General features: G+C 37.5%; 1 protein-coding gene across 1 annotated transcript in view; it reads left to right on the forward strand.

Annotated features, from left to right (window-relative positions):
* The window catches only part of NXPH1 (neurexophilin 1), a 146,370-nt gene extending 130,012 nt beyond the window's left edge, over positions 1-16,358 (forward strand). The window contains exon 3 of the mRNA XM_069859692.1: positions 13,687-16,358. Coding sequence (XP_069715793.1) covers positions 13,687-14,448 — 762 coding nt within the window. The 3' untranslated portion in view covers positions 14,449-16,358. The remainder of the gene's footprint in view (positions 1-13,686) is intronic.
* The last annotated feature ends 4,277 nt before the right edge of the window (positions 16,359-20,635 follow it).

Here is a 20,635-nt window from a genome sequence, read left to right on the forward strand (position 1 = left end):
TAAGTTTGTAAATATTGTATCGTTAGAATATTATTAAGTAAATTGAAAACAACCGAATATATTCTTGTTCTAAGGGACTACCCAGAGCTGCTATTGACTGAACTAAAGGATAAAAGGGGGAGTGAGGATTCACATTTTGGAAGACAGGTTGTTTGCATGATTGCTTTCGCTATCGTTTTTGTCAGAGGAACAAGTAAAACACTTCTCATTACTGAGGGCATGTGCTCCTGGAGAAAACCAAGACCTCTTACTATTCTCCAGGTGGTTTTCAGGCTTCTAGTTGGCGTAGAGTTAGTGAGTTCAGTAACAACTCACATCTAAGCTGACTTTGTTTCCTTGAGCCTGCATCCCTTTTAAAATAGGTAGTGGAATTTTGTATCTCAACCAGTTATAAGAATCAACATTTTTTTGGGACATCCTGGGTGTGCCATTGGAAAGAAAAGTCCAGAGATTTGTACTAACTCTTATCTCTCCAACTGAGTTAGGAGATCATCAATATTTCATCTTTTAGCTTTGCATGTGCCAAATATGTTTCAATGAGAAAGCTCTCTTGGGCAGTGACTATATATGTTTAGTTTCTAGTTCACTCTAATGCCGACCACAGAGTGGTCTGTGAGCATTGCAGTAATTGTAATAATTCAGAACACTAACTGTGGGTTTTGAAATAATGTCTGTTCTGCAAATCCATTTCAAAGAAACACAAGCAGAAGTGTCATTTACTCCCTGAAAAATGGAAGTGCTAAGCTTTTATATTTAAATTAAATGCTTTTATGAGTTCATTGAATGTTATTTAGCAAGTATATTATGGCAAAAGCATGTTACCTATTGCCTTAGAATGAGGATTTTATTGCTTTTTCATAGTTATCTTTTGTATCAGCCAGCATTTGGCAGATAACAAATGAAATTTGCTTGCTAAGGTTAAATTGTTTTGTGCTGCTGCTCAGCCACATGGATATAGAGGATGAGACAATGGAAAAAAGTTATTTGCTTTTTGGGGCAGACATAGGAATATATTAATATATAATGATCTTGACATGTCTTTGAAGAAATGTTTATTCTCTGAAAGGCAAAGAACTTAATTCCTGTCTGAATCACTCCACTGAAATCCTGTTCACACAGGAGACTGTTTCAATGGAACTGCAGACAGAGTTGGCTCAGATAATTCAATGTGGCCAAGGTGGTGATGCTCAGAACAGTCTGAGGTCAAAGTAGAATGGACTCCAGGTATCAGTCAAGAGAAGATGAAAACTCTGGAACTGTTTCTCTGTGCGTTTTCGGTACCAGACTCATGCAGATTTGGAACCAACAGTACGTGATTTTCCCTGAAACTTGAATTTATTGTACTTCAGGACTATGAAAAAGTGCTGTTGAGGAAATACTAAAGCCCAAACTTGTAAGGATTCCAGCCTAATCTTTTGGACTCCAGTGCTTGTATTTTTTTTAAACTTCAAAAATTTCTAGAAACTATGCTGCAGTTTTCCCCTTAGTCTAAGTCCATTTTGATAGGCCAATTGAATTTTTTTACATACTTGAGAAGTCCTTGTGATACAAGGTCAGAATAATAAATTTTATGTTTTTATTCTTTATATGGGAAAAGTAATATAATGCCATCACTACTTTATAACTCTGCTGTCATTCTGTTACTATGCAACGTAAAATATTTCAGATGTCAGCCTCTGGAGAAAGCTGATAGATGTAGGATACACCTTTATAATTTTCCTTTAAAGATGACATTTCTTATGGTCACCCTGCCTAGAAATGCAGTTATGTATTAAGACACTAGAGCTGGTTCTGAGGTGAGCTGAGGAGATGGTAAACTGAAAATGCACTGTGTATGCATTAATATAATCAATTCTCTAGAGCTCCATTATTTCTGTTTATAAGTTAGGTTAATATTTCTTGCTAATTGGAAATGTTTGGACCTTTTCTGAAGACTGGAAAAGTCTCTGAAGGGTTTATGAAACTAGTACTCAAGTTTTAGAAAAAGAAAAGTCTTTCTGTAATTTGATATTGCTCAGCAGAACTCAGCAGGCATAAAATAATCCCAAAGATATCAACTCACTAGACCGTGATCTATCTTGTATTCAACTTGCTTCAGCACATCTTAATATGAATTTAGAGCAGTGTATCAGAACTACCGTATGTTACAGGAGAGGACTCATGGTTCTTCACAAACAAGTTCACAGCACTAATTATCCTAGAAATCAGTGTGCTTAAGCACTGTTAATCTATTTTTTTCCCAAAGTTTTCATTTCAGTGTGAGAAGTAGCAATGAATAACCTCCTTCAACTTATATGTCAATGCCCAAAGGATTCTTAACTGATCTCAATTTAAATTAATGACCTCAGTGATAGTACTAGCAATTGGACCATGGCTCTCATGAGCCAGATATTTGCATATGGAATTTGATTAATTCTTCTGGCTATTAATTTTCAGTTTCAATTAGATGCAATACTACTGCAGAAAGAAAATACAGGACTACTACCAGGCACAGACAACATTGATTTTCCATTGGGTATTCTATTCTATTTTGCTTGCTAGGTTCACTCTCAATGTCTGTTCAGAAAGGTACCAACAGACCTAAAAAATGGCATATACAAGTTCAGGGATAATCACTACAAGAAGTACCGTATTAGTAGTTTACAAGAGAGAGAGAAATTGGTGTATGGTATCTCCCTCTAGTATAACAGTATTCTTCCTAAAGACATTACAGGTCTCTGGTTATACATGTGTCCAAAGTCGCAGGAAGACTAGCTGTGTAAGCAAATGAGGGTAGTAATTTTTCTGAGACTACTTGGTCTCCCTGCATCCCAACTGAGCAAATGCACACTGACAGTAGAGTCTTGTTCGGATTTGGATCAAGAATAAATATTGCCTTGATCTTGTAAATATGTAACATGTATTATCCCCTAGTTTGCAATAGGACAATCCATATTTCTTTGACATATCTACACTTTGGGGGCACTGCAGCATGTTTGCATGTCATAGCCAGGAAAGCAATGTGCAGCACTTGGCTTGCTCAGCAGAGATGGTTCCCACGTATTGCTTTTACTGCTGAGCAGACTGCTGTAAGAATTAGATACTTTTGACAAAACACCAGGAAAATCTCAATAAAAATTAATTGAGTAGCCTTGCAATAGAACAGCTACATAATCTTCCCCTCCCTTGTGAGAACAACATTAAAGAAACACACCCCCTTTCCTCAGAGATGGATTTTAATAATTTTGATATCCATTGAACTGAATGAAAGATCAATGCCTATTAAACAAACACAGCTAGAAAGAAAATATATTGCTGATTCTGGTTGAAATTCATAGAGAAGAAAATCACATTCTTTGTGATCACAGAAGATTTCTGAAAAGCAAGTACACTTAACTAGTAAGGGCATAAGGTGAAGATGAAGGCATAAAAGGTAGCAAGTATATGCCAAACTCTGAATGAACCTTGGAACGGTTTCCTCTGTGTTTTTAAAATGCCTTCCTTGAAGTATTCAGCTGTTTGTAATAAATGAATAACTCACAATGAACAAGAGGCAGTTTTAAGCAAAGAAATCTATACTTTTACAATAGAATTTCTTATACTTGTGCAAGCCCCTTTTTTGTATTTCATGAGCATCTCCTACAGATATACAATACCTTTGTGTTGAAATGTACACTGCCAACATCTGTGGGAGCTAAATCTCCTCAAAAGACATCTTTGTTCAAATCAGGTTTCTAGAATACACTTGCGAATATCTATGTGGAAAATGACTCAGCTGTATCAACATTCTAATGCATTTCTTTGGAAAAAAATGTCATTATATACATGAGTAACAAAGTATTTGCACAAAATGAGGGAATATTTTAATGTTATTAAACTTTTATGTTAACATTGAAAGATTGAAAACTGTGTGTAGAAAATGCATTAGAGCATGTTAATATTGCACAATGGCTTTGTCCATTATATAGTATGGGGATACCACACGTTATAGTCTACTCCACCTTCTTCAGAAGATGTCGACCCATATTAAAATGGACATTTTCTTCAGTGTGTTACGATTAAAGCAAACCAGTGCGAATTTTGATTAAATTGTTGCTCTGTGGCCTTTCATAGAATATCTAATTTTATTTAATATTACTTTCTACATGTATGCAGAAAATGACAAGCCAATATTAATAAAAGAAGGCTTATAGGAATGTGGAATGAGAACAATAGATCCTTGACAAAAGTTATTTACCTAGCTAGACTTTCATTTCAAAGTTAGCAGCACTCTGTTATACCAGCATAATAAAGGGGTCTTAAAACTCTGTTAGACATTTTTAACCCACTTTAATTTATTCCACTGAAGTTTAATCCCCTGCTGAAAAGAGATGGGGTGAATTTTCAAAAGTCATAATCCACTGAAGCAAAAAATCTTTAATTACAACATAAGCAGCAGGCTTCAAGAGTTTAAACTGAATTCTTTCTAAAAACCTAAAATGTAGGGCAAGAGTTAATGGGATATTTTCTTCAGTTATATTACAATCCTTTTCCAAATCTTTATAAATTCACTTGCATCTCCACTATTAGAAATATTTGAGCTGAATTCCTGCATTTGTAAGGCAAAAAGCGGAAAGCTGAAAAATTGTAATGTGAAGATTTTCACGGCTTATTGTAACTCATTTGGTCCTTCAGTTCACAGACTATTACATGGGTTAGTATGTTTTCTAAATTGAAAGAGATATGATATTTCATGAACCAGGCACCATCCATTTTTGCTTAACTAGGCAAGAAAATGAAAACAAGCTACATCATGCCACAATATGTTCATCTTGCTGTTTCTCTAGGTATTTTACAATTGATTTTAGTGGTGGGTTGGGATTTGGCCCATAAATTGAGCTGTGTTAGTCTATATATCTCATATGTATTCCAGACCCACAGTTTTACACTGCCCCTTGACTATCACCTCTGGAGCTGCCCAGTTCTGGAAGTACCTGTGACTCAGATAACACCTCCTTCTTTTTTGACCTGGAAGTTTGTTTTGTGCCAGTCATACACTTTTATAGCTTTGCCCGGCCTGAACATCCAGGCAGCGGTCTTCAGGCTGAGCCCCAGATGAAAAATGCTGCACTCTTGCTAGATTTTGTTGTGGTATGCTGGACAAGAACTTAGGTGGCATTGAATGAAGCCAGGAGATGACTCTTTCAAAACAAACAGGAGGAGATGGTTCCTCAGACAGTTTGAAGTTAAGAGGTAGACTTAGTAGCAGCATGGTTTTTCAGGTGCTGTAAGTTTCAGTTGCTGGAAGGTTCAGAGAGAAACAGCCAAGTTCTTCTAACTGCTGTCGGTTGAAAGTTATTAAATTCATAGTGACAAATTAAGTGCAAGAAGTCCGTGGTCTGCAAAGGCTTGAAGACAGGAAAGGTTTTCTGGTAGAAATTGTATATTCTTTCCCTGATTTTGGATTTTTTTGGCAAAACCTATCTTTTAGCCATTGTTGAACACGTTTCAGGCATAGATGGACTGATGGTTTGGTTTACTATTGTTCTTAAGCATGTAAATTAAATAGACAATTGCACTCACTTCTGTTCTCTCTAGGAGTTGCAACTTTGAATGGAGAAAAAACAATTAAATTTTTTTTTTTGGAGATAACAGTCACAACAGTGTCCTCACTTCCAGAAAAAAGGGTGGAGCATTTTTTAGGGCTTTTCATTGCGTCCTGCTGTGGATCTGTGATTTTGATCCCAAGTTCAAAGTTCCCAGTTTTCTCCAGGCATTTAGAGGATGTTTAATTATGAGTCAAATTTCACCTTGGAAATTTATGAAAGTAAAAAGAATGTCATGTATTGTTACAAAGAGCTGTAGTGCTACAGGTGAGAGGGCAGCTATGGCAGAGTAAAGCAGAGAAAAAAAAAAGAGAAAGAGAAAGGAAATCGGTTAGGGCACTGTTACCAGAAGAAATATCTCCACAATTATAAACAAAATCTGATTGATTTGAAATGCCTATCTGTCTTAGATAACTAAACAGTTTTTAAAAGTCTGCTTACTAAACATTGTTTGTAGTCACTAGTGAACAAAACAGGTTCAAGAAGATTAGTATTTCAGATTCTAAATACCTATGAAAACTATTTGTATGATTAATTCAACCCCAAAAGATAACAGAAGAGTACAAAGCTATACCGATTCTGAAATGAAACTTCCAGACAGGAAATTTCCTGTACCTAAAAGGAGGAGGAATTCTTGCAACCTTGCTGTATGACTAACATGGCATTATCTTGAGCATGTTTACAGATGTGTAGGTAGCAGTGGACTTCATTGGACTAGAGAATTTCAGAAAGCACTTATATAGAACAATTGTTGTCCTGCTTCCAGCCTGCAGACTTTGTTTTCTCTTCATGACGTTCTCTTAAGGGCAAACTAAGCACCATAGGTCAGATTTATATATTAGGCTTACTCTTAGGCATCTAGATGAAATGCATTTATTCAATCCTTGAAGATTCATCAGTAACTCATGGAGATAGAGGAGGTAGTTCATTCTGTTTCTCTCTCTCTCTTGATTATGGAATAAGCCTAGATGAACAGTTTAGACCTAAGATCTGAATCCCGGGTGAATGAAGTGATTAGTGAGGTGATTCCCACTCTAGATCATGGACTGAGCTGGCACAGAACGTGTTCTGACTCTTTCCTAATATGTGGTGGCAGGCCATCACTTTCTTTCATCAGTCTGTTAAAATTTACAGGACTTGTGGCAGTGCCACAGCTTAACCCACAAAAAACATGAAAGCAAGGGAGGCTGAATGAGGCTCTAAAGCAAAATTCAATGTTGTAATTCTTAAGTATTCTAATTGGAAAACAACCACTTATGGTGCTCTGTATCCTTTGTATTTCCTGAAAATTTTATGAGACTTGCAGTTTTCAGACTTATTATATCAGGCAACTTACCTTGAGTAGAAAAGCAATGGAAAACTGTAACTTGTGCTATTTCTTTTTCTTTTGCAGAACAGCCTACTACAATATCTTAGCATTATATGTTCAACAACTGTAAAAATTATAATGTCTTTAAACAGAGTAGTTCTTTCCTGTTTTATTAGTGCCCTAATCTTTCTGTGGGTACAAATTTTCTAATTAGTTTTTGATTCTTAGATCTCAAACATATCAACTGATATAGGTACTCTAATTTCAAAGATATTAAACTTTACTGAATTTATATCAGCTGTTGTCAGATGAATTTATATCAGCTTCTGGTCTTGTATAACCTTAACAAAAGTAGTTCAGGTAGCCACATTTTCTTTCTAACAAGGACTATTCAGAACAAGCATGATAGCTCATAGATTAAAACAAAAAAAAAAATACAGAATTTAAAGTTTAGCTAAGCACAGTTGACAATATTAAGCTGATTTTTGTGAATCCTAAGGTAGATCTACATAAAAATTGCCTTAAATGTGTATTAAGTTGTGTCCTAATTTAGAGATGTAAAAAGATTTTACCTCCCTCCTGGTTTCTGTGTGACAAAGTAATTCCATTCTGTTACAGTGAACAATCCCAAATGATCGCTCTATAAAGATGCTTCTTTTTCTATAGTCAGTAAAGGAAGGAGGTTGAATTTGGTTGAATACTGAAAAATGGTGCAAATTCTTCAGGCTCTGTGTAAGGACCTGTGCTGTTCAATGTATTTGTAAATGACCTAGGAAGGTGAGTGAGAAAGTTTGTTGATTACAAAATATTTCAGAGTAGAAAAGATTAAAGCCAATCGTAAGGAATGACAGACAGATCTTATCAGAATTAGTAAATAGGTAGTAAATTAAGGAATGAAGTTCTATAATAGTAAATGTAAAGTGAAACACATGGGCAAAAAATGTATGCCAGCTTAATATATAAATATGATTGACATTTTAGGCTTATGACAGTTCTTTGCAAGCTTCAGTTCAGTGCTCATTAGTGATAAAAATTATATAAAATGTTATTAATTAATAAAAAAAAAGAGTGAACAAATAATCGATGGCCATTTGCCACCATACCAGACCATAGTTATGCCACATCTTGAACACTGTGTGACATTCTGGTCTCCTCATCTTAAAGACAGAACTAGGAGTAGAAAAAATTAAAAGGTATAGGTATAGAATGTCTTATGAACAAGGAATTATTCATATGGCCTAGAGAGCTGTTACACAAGGCTGGGAAAAAAAATCAATATATTTTTACTGCCACACATATAGATGAGGCAAATATTGGTGGGCTAGAAGTAGGCTTCTTTATGTAGCTAGAAATCATCAAAGTTTCTACTCACTGAGATCTGCAGAAAAAATATCTAAAGTGTAGCAGCAAAGAAAAGTAAGGAGGAGCATGGGAAATTTGGATAGAGACGGAGTTTTCCATCTGGAGAATGAAGGGCGGCATGAGCCAAGTTCAAAACAAACAGTAAGAGTTTTGGAACTCATTGTTGAAGGATATTGTGGAAGTTAAAAGTTTACAAAGTGTTGGAATGGACAACCGCAAAGAAGAGGGGTTTACTGAGTATTACTGAAATGGAGAACGTACGCAGAAACACTATCTAGCAGAGGAAACTGAAATATTTGACAGCTGGAAATAAATCAGGGAACTATCATATGCTTGCCATGTTCTTGTCCTTCTTCAGCCATCTCTTATAGCAGCTATTGGAGGCAGAACGTTTTTCTGAACAAGCCTTTAGTTTGATCCTGTATAGCCACTTTCGTGTGTTCTCATTTGATGAGGATTTACTGTTCTGTTTGTCAGATTCATTTGAGTTTGTATGTTTTGATCTACCAATCCACATCTTTGTTCTTTTCATGTTGTGTAGCTAAAAGGCTACACAATGGCTGTTTCTGTGAAATGTTAATGTGTGTGGTTTTCCATGTTTGTACTCCCTTTCCAAAGTATCATTTTGTAACAAGCACAAGTCCTTCACTGTGTTTTACTCTCCGCTGTTATAAGCATATTTCCATTAACTTGCATTCTCAGTTTCTTTGTTTATGCCCAAATTTCTGTAGAATATTAGCTTTGACTTTTATGGAAACACTGAATAAAATATTTCCATGCCACTATTATAGGAAGAAAAACTGATCAAAGTGGAACAGTAAACTAGGTCCAGATTTTCCTCCACTCACTGCATAAACAGGATTAATATGGGTAAACTGACTCCAGCTTAACTTTTCTGAGTGTTGTCCTGCATTGATAATAGTCCAGCTTATAGTTATATCAAACAGTACTCTCCTACTCATGATGCGACCAAGATATCTGACAGCAGAATGAAAATTCTGAATTCTTTCACACAAAGCATATGAAAATCCAGTGCTGCTAAATTCTTGTAGTGCTATGCCAGCAGAAATGATCTTGGTTTTGATTAGTTATTTACCCGATGAGAGAGATTTTCTACCTTGAGTATTACATTGTTTGTTTACATGTTCATTTGCCCTCAAGTAGTCATACATTCGGAGGAATAAATACATAATTTCTAAACCAATACAGTAATTGTAGGTAATGAACTGTAGTAGAGCTAGAATAAGAGGAAAAGACTGAGAAATCAAGAGGCATTCTGTACTTCCTTGAACAATTATTTTAAAAAAACTCAAATTGATCAATCTTCAATTAATGTTGATATACCTGTATTTGTTTTTACACTGAGAAGAGGGTCTAAATCACCAATTGAGGCCTTCATGGCTTCCCAAAGATCCCATTCCAACTTTGTTTTCTCTGCTCCATATTTTCAGGTTTAATCTGAGAAAGCATTCAGGGCTCAGTGATTCAAGGCTCCAAAGTTTCCTCCGAAGTACCTTTATGATGTCAGTAAACTTTACTAGGTAGTTGAAATTTGTACAAGGGTGAACCAGAGGTCAGTCTGCCATGCTTTCTGACTGCTTTTCCACTTTAGAAATGCTTACCTAATGCTACAGGTTTTTTTTCTTCTTACTTTTGTTCTATCAGGACACAGTTGACATCATAATTATTCAAACCCACTTCTAGCTATGCAGTCATAGAGGAAATACCCCTCCTCAGCCCTTTTGAAACATTGATACACTGCACTGATGTATTTTGCACTGATATATTGTTGTGTTGTGGATTATCCTCAGTGGGTAGCTAAGCACAACACAGCTCCCCTGCCTATCCCAGTGGGACAGGGGAAAAGGAAAGGAAGAAAAAAAGCAAGAAAAATGGGAGTCAAGATTAAAAAAAAAATAAGTGAAGGGTTAATAGAAGAAGAGAGAAGAAAACAAAACAAAACAAGTGATGCAAAGGGAACATGCATCACCTCCCATGGGTGGAATGATGCCCAGCTGGTTCCTGAGCAGAAGATAACTACCCCTCCTAAAACCTTTTATTTTCCTTTTAAGTGCTGAGCATGGTATTCCATCATATGTTATGATGTTACATGGTATCTCTGGTTAGTTCAAGTGATCTGCTCAGTTGTGTTCTCCCCCATTCTATTGTGTATCACATCCCCAATCTATTCACTTGGAGGGGTTGAGGGAGAAACAGAGAAGGCCTCAATGCTGCGCAAACGCTGTTCAGCAAGAGTTAGAAAATTAGTGTGTTATTAGTGTTAGGGTCAAAAATCTAAACTGTAGCACCATGTGTGCTGCTATGAAGAAAATTAACTCTATCCTGGCATGGCCCAGTACAAGTGGGCCAATCTTTTCAGCTTCATCTAGGAGCAGTGCCCAACTGTACAAAAGTCAGCAACTCTGGTTATAGTGAACTAATAATTTATAAGGTGGAGTACACAAGATTCTAAATTGTATGCGAATATACTGAAGGAAGAGGACAAAAAAAGCCACTATAGAATTTGAGCTGCTTCTTGTTTTATCTCTCTATTAGCCATTTAAAATTGGTTCTTTTTTCATGCACTGCTGAAAAAGGTCTATGTTTCAGTAAGGCAGTTTTCACACCAAGTGCAGAATCTCATGGATTTGCATGATCTTTCCTGTATTATTGCAGCCCTGTGGTTGGAAAGAAGAGAGGTGGAAGAAAACTGTGGATTAGTTCATATGAAAATAACTGCTGCATTTGCAGAAATTCTATTACACGGCAATGTTCTGTATTATTGGGTGTGCGAGTCTCTGAGGATACATATAAATACTTTCTATAGCACATAGTATACTAACAATGTTATGAAAAAGCAGTTGGCTGGAAAATGTTAGTGAAGAACAATGAATTCTAGAGCTCTTTTATTAACCCTTGTGGGTTGTTTTTTCTAGTGCTTGTACAGACGCTTGTGTAGGGAGGGCAGGTTTGGGCCTTTAATCATTAATGCATCTGGTTACCCTCACTGAAAATCACAAACAGAGGTCTTGGGGCTAACTGCATGACCAGAAGTCTTCTAGGTGTTACAAAATCAATGACAGTAATAATCAATTGTATTTGTTAGATCAAATAGGAAGTGGGATAGCATGCATAGAATCTGAATCAACTATTTCTGTGAAATATACAGGCTTTCAAAAAACACATGTATTGGATCAGTCAACAACTATTTCAGAAAATACCTGCTTCCTTTCCTTAGGGTTCAGCTTTATACATCTGAAAAAGAGAAACTTCTCCTTTAAAAGGATTTATACCTCTACATCTTGTTACATGTGGCTTATACTATAATCCTATGATATGTAAATCTTTGGATGCAGAAGGGAAAGCAAAGGTAAAACAAGCTGTCAGCAAAGTAAAATATAGTGGTAAGCAATCTGTATCCTACTTACAGATTGCAGGTACACTAGTTCTGCTAGCTAACTGCTTAGATTCTTACAGGTTGACAAATTCATGCTAAACAGGCACAGTTTTCCTTTTAACCACATTTCTGTTATTATTTTGCACCCCTTCCCCATATGCCACAGTAAAATTATATTCTGAGTCTCTATTCTCTCCCTGTGACATCTTCATTGCTGCTTCATTAACCAGAGCACCATTAGTGCATTTCATTACAGCTTCTCTCCTGCCTCACTGTGTTGATGCTAAGATGCAGCTGCAAACTGGCTATCAAAATGCTAGTCTGCGTTTTAATCCTTCTTTCCATTCCAAAGAGCAGGAAGTAATCTCTTTGGCACAATCCCAAATAACCCCCATATTTTATCTATTGCCCTTACTGGCCCACCAACCTGAAATGCACTGGGGAGGAGTAGTGTAGGATGTGACAGATTTATTTACCTATTTGTTTACTGTAAAAGGCTGGGGGAATACCTCCTATGTGATCAGTGTATTAAAGCAATTTAGACTAATTTTATGTATGTACCTTCAGCTGACCTTGAAAAAGTACTGAAATTAATGAAAGCATGCTTCAGTTCCATGACTGTTAGGGAATGAAAAGGCCATGCTGTGAGAGATATCCTGTGTGGCGTATACCTCTAGTTGTACCAGTAGCAAGGGGGCATGATTTAAATACTAGCTAGTTTCCAATGGGTTTCCTGGGTTAGGAATACACTAAATTAATTTTTAAGTAAAGAGAAGGATATAACTGCAAGTATGATAGGAGCACGTAAATCAGTGTCAGAACAAAAAGGAATAAAACGGGCTCATTCAGAATCCTGTATGTAGCCATGAAAAGGGAAATAAGAAGCTTGATGGCCTCTTCAGAGGAATCCAAATGTAACTGAAGTGTCAGTTTGTCTTTTGCAAATTTTTAGGGGGTATGGGACTAAGGACGCTGTTCTTCACATCCACCTACCGCCCCTGATGAATTCCAGCCCTCCCTGCTATGCTCCGTCAGAGCTCTCTGCCAGTGCTACATGTTAGGCCTCTCTGAGGTTGCATCTGTTCTCTTCTTTTCCACACAATTAAGGCAAAGAGAAAAAATATAAATGAGACAATTTTCTCTGACACTAAATTATGTGAAAAACTGTATCTGAAATTTATGATTTTGTAGGAACTTGGAATAAGCAGGGATGAGGAATAAGCAATGCATGTCATACTAGATACAGACAAGGCAAGTCATCAGCTAATCTGTAAAGGACCATAAGAAAACACTGTGACTCCTCTTGGATTAATTGAACTACAGCACACAGTATGTACAACTGTCAAAGCAAAACTCATTAAAATTTTCATTATTCTATTATTTATATTGTAGTTGTGACTGAAGGTCCCAGTCAAGAACACAGACCAATGTGTACTCATAAAAGGAATAGGGAAATTGTATTACTGTTATATTAGATTTATAATGACATGGGCTCTGAGCATTGTCCGGCTGGCACCACCAAGACAGCACCCTGACAGTGGACTCCAGGAACAGCAAAAAAAATGAAGTGAATGTGATGGTGGAAGACACAGTCGCTTTGCAGAGAAAATGTTCAAGCAGGAGTATCTCACTCTGAGATGAGAAATGACCAGTGAAAGCCACATACAGACTGAAGGAAGACATAATTTTGTACCTTAGTTTTTGCAGTATTTTATTACATAATTATCACTTACAGGCATCATAACGGAAGTTGCTTTCAGGTTGAAGAATAAAGCGAATAGCTGGAATTAAACCTGAAGGCCAGTGTGAAAGACTGGAAGAGAATAATTAAGTAACAGGTACTTGGAAAGAAGAGGAAAATAGAAGTTTCTGGGTTTTTTTACTGAATTTAGAGATATAATATAATTTGTCAGAAAAAGTTCCCTATTATAAAAATTTATTAAATCAATAAAAAATTATTAAATCAATAATTTTGGTCTCAAGTGGGAGTGCCAGGTTTTGTATTACACATCTCAATATATCCTTTCTTTCTTCTTCCCTTCTTTCTTTTTCAGGTTACCTGTGCAAATTTAACAAATGGAGGGAAAACAGAACTTCTAAAATCAGGAAGTTCCAAATCTACACTAAAGCACATATGGACAGAAAGTAGCAAAGACTTGTCCATCAGCCGACTGCTGTCACAGACTTTTCGTGGAAAGGAAAATGATACAGATTTGGACCTGCAATATGATGCACCAGAAACTTATTCTGAGCAAGATCTCTGGGACTGGCTAAGGAACTCCACAGACCTACAAGAGCCTCGGCCCAGAGCAAAGAGAAGGCCCATTGTCAAGACTGGGAAATTTAAGAAAATGTTTGGCTGGGGTGATTTTCATTCCAACATCAAGACTGTGAAGTTAAATCTGTTAATAACAGGGAAAATTGTTGACCATGGCAATGGGACGTTTAGTGTTTACTTCAGGCATAACTCCACTGGTCAAGGGAATGTATCTGTGAGCCTAGTGCCCCCTACAAAAATAGTGGAATTTGACTTGGCACAACAGACAGTGATTGATGCCAAAGATTCCAAGTCCTTTAACTGTCGAATTGAGTATGAAAAGGTTGACAAGGCTACCAAGAACACACTCTGCAACTATGATCCTTCAAAAACCTGTTATCAGGAGCAGACCCAGAGCCATGTGTCATGGCTCTGCTCCAAGCCCTTTAAAGTAATCTGTATTTATATTTCCTTTTATAGTACAGATTATAAACTAGTACAGAAGGTGTGTCCTGATTACAACTACCACAGTGACACACCCTACTTCCCATCAGGGTGAGGACCAACATGTCTCTGAGACTGAAGCCTGGGAAATAAAAAATGTCATATGACGGGGCTGTAACCTCAAGGAGGAAGGCCACATCTATTGCCTGGAATGTGTCTACCTGCTGCTGATGATGTCAAATGGCTGCAAATATGTTAGTGGAAAACAATCTAATGTAATTTTTGCCCAGTCAGCTCCATGTATCACTCTAGTTGTAAATCACTATGGATTTGCAATAAAACCATACACATACACAGAGATACACATACTTTTCAGCTCACGTCTATTGAGATTCCTGTTAAGAGAGCTTTCATTGTCTGAAGGTTTCACCATAACCTGTCATCAAGCAAAATGGATTAACTAGACAGAGTATGGTTTCTAACACAGACTGTTATGGAAATCTCTTTGAAAGTCCTTTGAGTACACAACAATCAATAATCCCCACACGTGCATTCTACTGCTTGGAGTAGCTGTACTGGTAAATAATACTGTAGGAGTAAATACTTGTTAAAAAGGGAAAAATGTGTCTAGAATTCAGTATTCCATGTTATATGAACACAGCAAAGCATTGTGACTTTTTTCCAGCATACAGTAGGCACATTCAAGGTGGTGTTAGGTGGCTCTTTTTCTGTGGAGTGAGCTTGTTACTAGTAAAGATGGGCAAACATTTGGAATTTACATGTGGGCACACATTCTGGTTTCATGTTTCTCTGACTCTTTAAGCTCTGATTCTTCAAACCTGTTTGAGTTTAGGCCGCTAAGCTGCGTAAAAACTCTCCAACTAAGAAGGAAAATGCCTGGCGGAGGACATGTAAGTTATAAGTGGCTGTCTTATCTTTATTACAAAATATTGTAACAAATTCAATATCCTGGTCTTCATTTGTACGAATGGTTTGTATTGTACATAATTTAACTGGTGTTATTTGAGCTGCTTATTAATATTAACTTGTAGTTGTCTCTCTGCTTGTTATTGGTTAAAAGCAATCAAGGAAATGAGGAATCCATTTTATCAATGTAGCTGTAAAATCCATTAAGACAGAACTATGTACACAGCATTTATTCAGCTAAAGTGTTGTTGAAAGCTATACATATACAGCATTACAGTCTGTCTGTATTTAGATATTTTATTTCCAGAGAAAAAATTGAACTGTACATAGAAATAAAAAATCTTAAAGTTGAGTTTCAATATGTACTGTGTAGACAGTAGTTTAAATGGTTCTGACAAGCGGATAACACTCTAAGTCTGACATGGTTTTCAGTCTTGCAAAGAGCATATGTTCATATATATATACATATATTTATAAATCTTTGTGTGTGCATGCTTGTGCATGTATATGTGTGTGTGTGTTGTGTGAAAATGCATGTAGGCACATATGTAGAATATACAAAAATTACTTGGCCCTCATTCCTAGCAGGCAATTCTCATTACTGATGGGTCTTGCTGCCTTGAGTGGAAGCCTCCGCTCAGATAAGAAACTACAGAGCAGGGCTTTATTTAAAGTGATTCATTGCCATTGAGAAGTGGGGAAACATGGAACCACTCTCTATGTACACAGGCCTGTCTTTGCCTTAATTCTAGCCTCCTCTGAGGTACCGATGTCTCTTTATGGAATGAAGAGACCCCTTTTTACAGTATGAGAGAATTTGCTTACTATAAATAAAAAGCTCATAGCTTTTATGTATTTTTTAAATGCATAGTGACATACTTTACCCCCAGCATCCAGATAAACAGCAACTATAATAGATTTGTGTCTAAAGGAAGGCTGCCCAAAGAAGAACTCAGTATTCCATCTTATATCTTTCAAAATTATCATTCCTAGCAATGCTACCTTCCCTCTTCCACCCTCACTCCTAGGTTCTCTGCTCTTGTGTCAAAGCTGTGAATACAGATGAGAGTCAGCTTCCAAATATGCAGAGTGTCACAAATAGCTTCTCCAAAGTCCCAATGAACACTCCACCTCTCTTGCTGAAATGAGCAGAACTGAAATGAGAATGAAACAAAGCAAACAGAAAACATTACTAATAAGTAATGCTTTCCCATTGATGTACCGGTAGGAGAGGATACTTCTACATTATTATCGCGTTGCCTCCTTTGAACATACACTTGGGGGAATCTCTTCAGTACATATGACGTTTCCCAGGACAATTTTGTGACCCTGGCCCCTGCGTAAATTTGGAGAAAGAAATGGTCCAAGCTATACAGTCCAGATTCTGATCTCATTCAGGAATATGCTGAGATACAATTTTTTTTTTGCTTTCCATTTTGACAGTAGTTGTGATTATACTGGCACTGTTTTTCCTCATTTGTGCTATATGAAAAGTAACTGTTCTAATTATAAACTGTGAATGAATTTGTGCTATAACCAAGAGAAAAATCTTGACTCTATTAAAGTCAGTGGGAATTTTGCTATTTGGTTTAATATAATGTAGAATTCCAGTGTTAAATATGATTAACAAGCTTAACAATCTGTATTATGATTAAGCATTATAGGCTTTGTGTTCTCATTTACATTTCTGAAAATGGATGTGAAATCCTACAACTGATACAATTCCATTATTTTCTTTCTTTTTTAAAACTTCTTATAAATATATGAAGCATATACATTCTGATCACATATATATTTATAAACTTTTTAAGTAAGATCAATACAGAAAGGAATTATTCATCATGCAACAGTTTTGATCATTTTAATTGTGGTAGCTCATATTTTATCTGCCTCTGTCACAGTTAGTCATATTATTTTTTAGTCTTAAGCCTTTGGAGAACTTGCTGTTTGTCATAAGAATTCTTGAGTTTGAACTTGGAAGACTTTTTCTGGTAATCTGCTTGTGGAACAGTGATCTAACATAAAAAATTATGATATGCTACTTAGGTACTAGTTGGTTGCATCTAATTTAATATCTTTGGGAAGTATTTTGAGTTTGCTGATTTTGTTAAAGAGTGGTTTTGATTTTTCCATCTGAAAAAGGATGTTTATGAACATGAATGTGCTAATTCAGTTAAACAGTGTATATATAAGCATCTGGGTATTGCACATAAACAATGCCTTAATGAAGGGCTAGGCCAGGCAAATGTTGCCTTACTATAATTCTGGACATAATAAAAGATTTATATATCTAAAGGTATATATTTAGGATTGAGGAGGCTTGAGTTATTGATTTTTAAGAAACTAAGAGACTAATTTTGGTTACTGTTTTTTCCATTTAAAGGATATTTTCTGTTTTATTTTCACTACCTAGAGAAGTCACAACTAGGGATATTTTAAAGAAACCAATTATTTCTGTTGCAAAAATACATGGATTATGCATCTTAGCAAGGATCAGTATGTTAAAGTTTGCTTGCATAGGTCAGTGACAGAGCTCATGTGCCAGCTTCTGTGCTTTTCAGAAAAGGAACCCAGGATACAGGAAACAGGTGCTTTTACATTGCAAAAATCAAAATACTTCAGTGTAGGACAGAAAATATATTTTCTTCTCTCCTTATGAAGTGGCTCGTAAAGTTTTATTTCTTTCTCCTATTTTACCAAATTTGTATGATAGAAAGCAAATGAATAATTTCGTTTTTACAAAGCCCTTTTCTTTCAAAATTTTGTTAAAAACTTATGTTGTCAGAAACTGTTGACATTTACTATACTAATTTACAGCAGACTATGAAATATTCCAAACTCCATTTATAGGAGGGCAGAATGGAAGTCTTGTAGTGTTCTGGTGCAAGTTAGCCTGGAGATTTAAGTAATGTCACTCAAGGGGCTTAGTCAGATGGCATTTTTGCTGTGATTGAATCACTACATCCTCATGCATTCTGAATCCTATGCTCTGACTTGGAAACCTGTAAGAATATCATAAACTACTTTGAAAAAGATGTGTTGAAGAATTATGGAGAAAAAAAGGTATTAAAAATATCTTCTATGTAAACCTTAGGCATTTGATCTGATAAATTATTATTCACCAGAAGACACTAAACTGCAGTTTTAGCATACTATGAATGGCCTTCTTTGCCTCAGTCTTTAATTGTAAAGAAAGTTGTTCTGTCTGTGTACAAACCCAGGAGCTAGAGGAGCAAAATGAGGCTCCCGTGATCCAAGAGGAGGTGGTCAGAGCCTTGCTAGCCCGACTAGACACCTACAAGTCTATGGGGCCGGATGGGATTCACCCAAAGGTATTGAAGGAGCTGGCGGATGTGCTGGCCAAACCCCTTTCCATCATCTTCCAACAGTCCTGGAAGACTGAGGAAGTCCCACTGGACTGGCGGCTGGCTGATGTTGTGCCCATCTACAAGAAGGGTCGCAGGGAGGATCCAGGGAACTACAGGCCTGTCAGTCTGACCTCAGTGCCAGGGAATGTCATGGAACAGGTGATCTTGAGTGCTATCATGAAGCACATGCAAGAGAACCAGGTGATCAGGCCCAGTCAACAAGGGTTCACAAAAGGCAGGTCTTGCCAGACTAACCTGATCGCCTTCTATGACAAAGTGACTCGGCTGCTGGATGAGGGAAAGGCTGTGGATGTGGTCTTCCTGGACTTCAGTAAAGCCTTTGACACAGTTTCTCACAGCATTCTGCTTGAGAAACTGTCAGCTTCTGGCCTGGACAGGCGCACACTCTCCTGGGTGGAAAACTGGTTGGATGGCTGGGCCCAGAGAGTGGCGGTAAATGGTGTGAAACCCAGCTGGAGGCCAGTGACAAGTGGGGTTCCCCGGGGCTCAGTGCTGGGTCCAGCCCTGTTCAATGTCTTTATCAATGACCTGGATGAAGGCATCGAGTGTACCCTTAGCAAGTTTGCGGACGACACTAAGCTGGGTGGAAGTGTCGATCTGCTGGAGCGTAGGGAGGCTCTGCAAAAGGATCTGAACAGGCTGGACCGCTGGGCAGAGTCCAATGGCATGAGGTTTAACAAGGCCAAATGCCAGGTCCTGTACTTGGGGCACAACAACCCTATGCAGTGCTACAGACTAGGAGAAGTCTGTCTAGAAAGCTGCCTGGAGGAGAGGGACGTGGGGGTGTTGGTTGACTGCCGACTGAACATGACCCAGCAGTGTGCCCAGGTGGCCAAGAAGGCCAATGGCATCTTGGCTTGGATCAGAAACGGTGTGACCAGCAGGTCCAGGGAGGTTATTCTCCCTCTGTACTCGGCACTGGTGAGACCGCTCCTTGAATACTGTGTTCAGTTCTGGGCCCCTCACCACAAGAAGGATGTTGAGGCTCTGGAGCGAATCCAGAGAAGAGCAACGAAGCTGGTGAAGGGGCTGGAGAACAAGTCTTATGAGGAACGGCTGAGAGAGCTGGGGTTGTTTAGCCTGGAGAAGAGGAGGCTGAGGGGAGACCTCATTGCTCTCTATAACTACCTGAAAGGAGGTTGTAGAGAGGAGGGTGCTGGCCTCTTCTCCCAGGTGACGGGGGACAGGACAAGAGGGAATGGCCTCAAGCTCCGCCAGGGGAGGTTTAGGCTGGACATTAGGAAAAAATTCTTCACAGAAAGGGTCATTGGGCACTGGAACAGGCTGCCCAGGGAGGTGGTTGATTCACCTTCCCTGGAGGTGTTTAAGGCACAGGTGGACGAGGTGCTAAGGGGCATGGTTTAGTGTTTGACAGAGGAATGGTTGGACTCGATGATCCAGTGGGTCTCTTCCAACCTGGTTATTCTATGATTCTATTATTCTATGATTCTATGTCCATCTATCACAGTGGTGGTCAAATTGTATCAGCTTGCATATATAAATGGAAGAGGATCTTGTCTCTAGTTATCTGTACTTAGTTTTGTGTGTAACATTGCCAGAGACCTCAAATGGACCATCGAGGATCTGTTGTGCTAGGAGCTACAAAATACAGAAAAGTTTATATATTATCTATTCAGAAACAGTTTTTATGCCAATAATTCCTATTTTTTAAAGCAATGTACTGCAGAGTTCTTATAAATCATATGTGTATAAATCTGAGTCATATTGTTTATGAAATCAGTTGGTTTTTAAAAATATGCACAATTCTCACAAAAAGCATTATTTTACATTACCCATATATACATCAATGAAATACAAGCAATCCTGAACCTCTGCGTGTCTTCTGATTCCATTATATCAATTTTCTAAAGTCTTTTGATGAGTTACCTAGTTACCACTTTGATATATAAATACAACTACCATTTCCAAAAACATTGACGATGGAAGCACAGACTATGGCCTAATATAAAGTCTTTTACTTTTTTT

This window comes from Phaenicophaeus curvirostris, chromosome 6 (assembly GCF_032191515.1).
Source record: "Phaenicophaeus curvirostris isolate KB17595 chromosome 6, BPBGC_Pcur_1.0, whole genome shotgun sequence".
NCBI classification, from domain to species: Eukaryota; Metazoa; Chordata; class Aves; order Cuculiformes; family Cuculidae; genus Phaenicophaeus; species Phaenicophaeus curvirostris.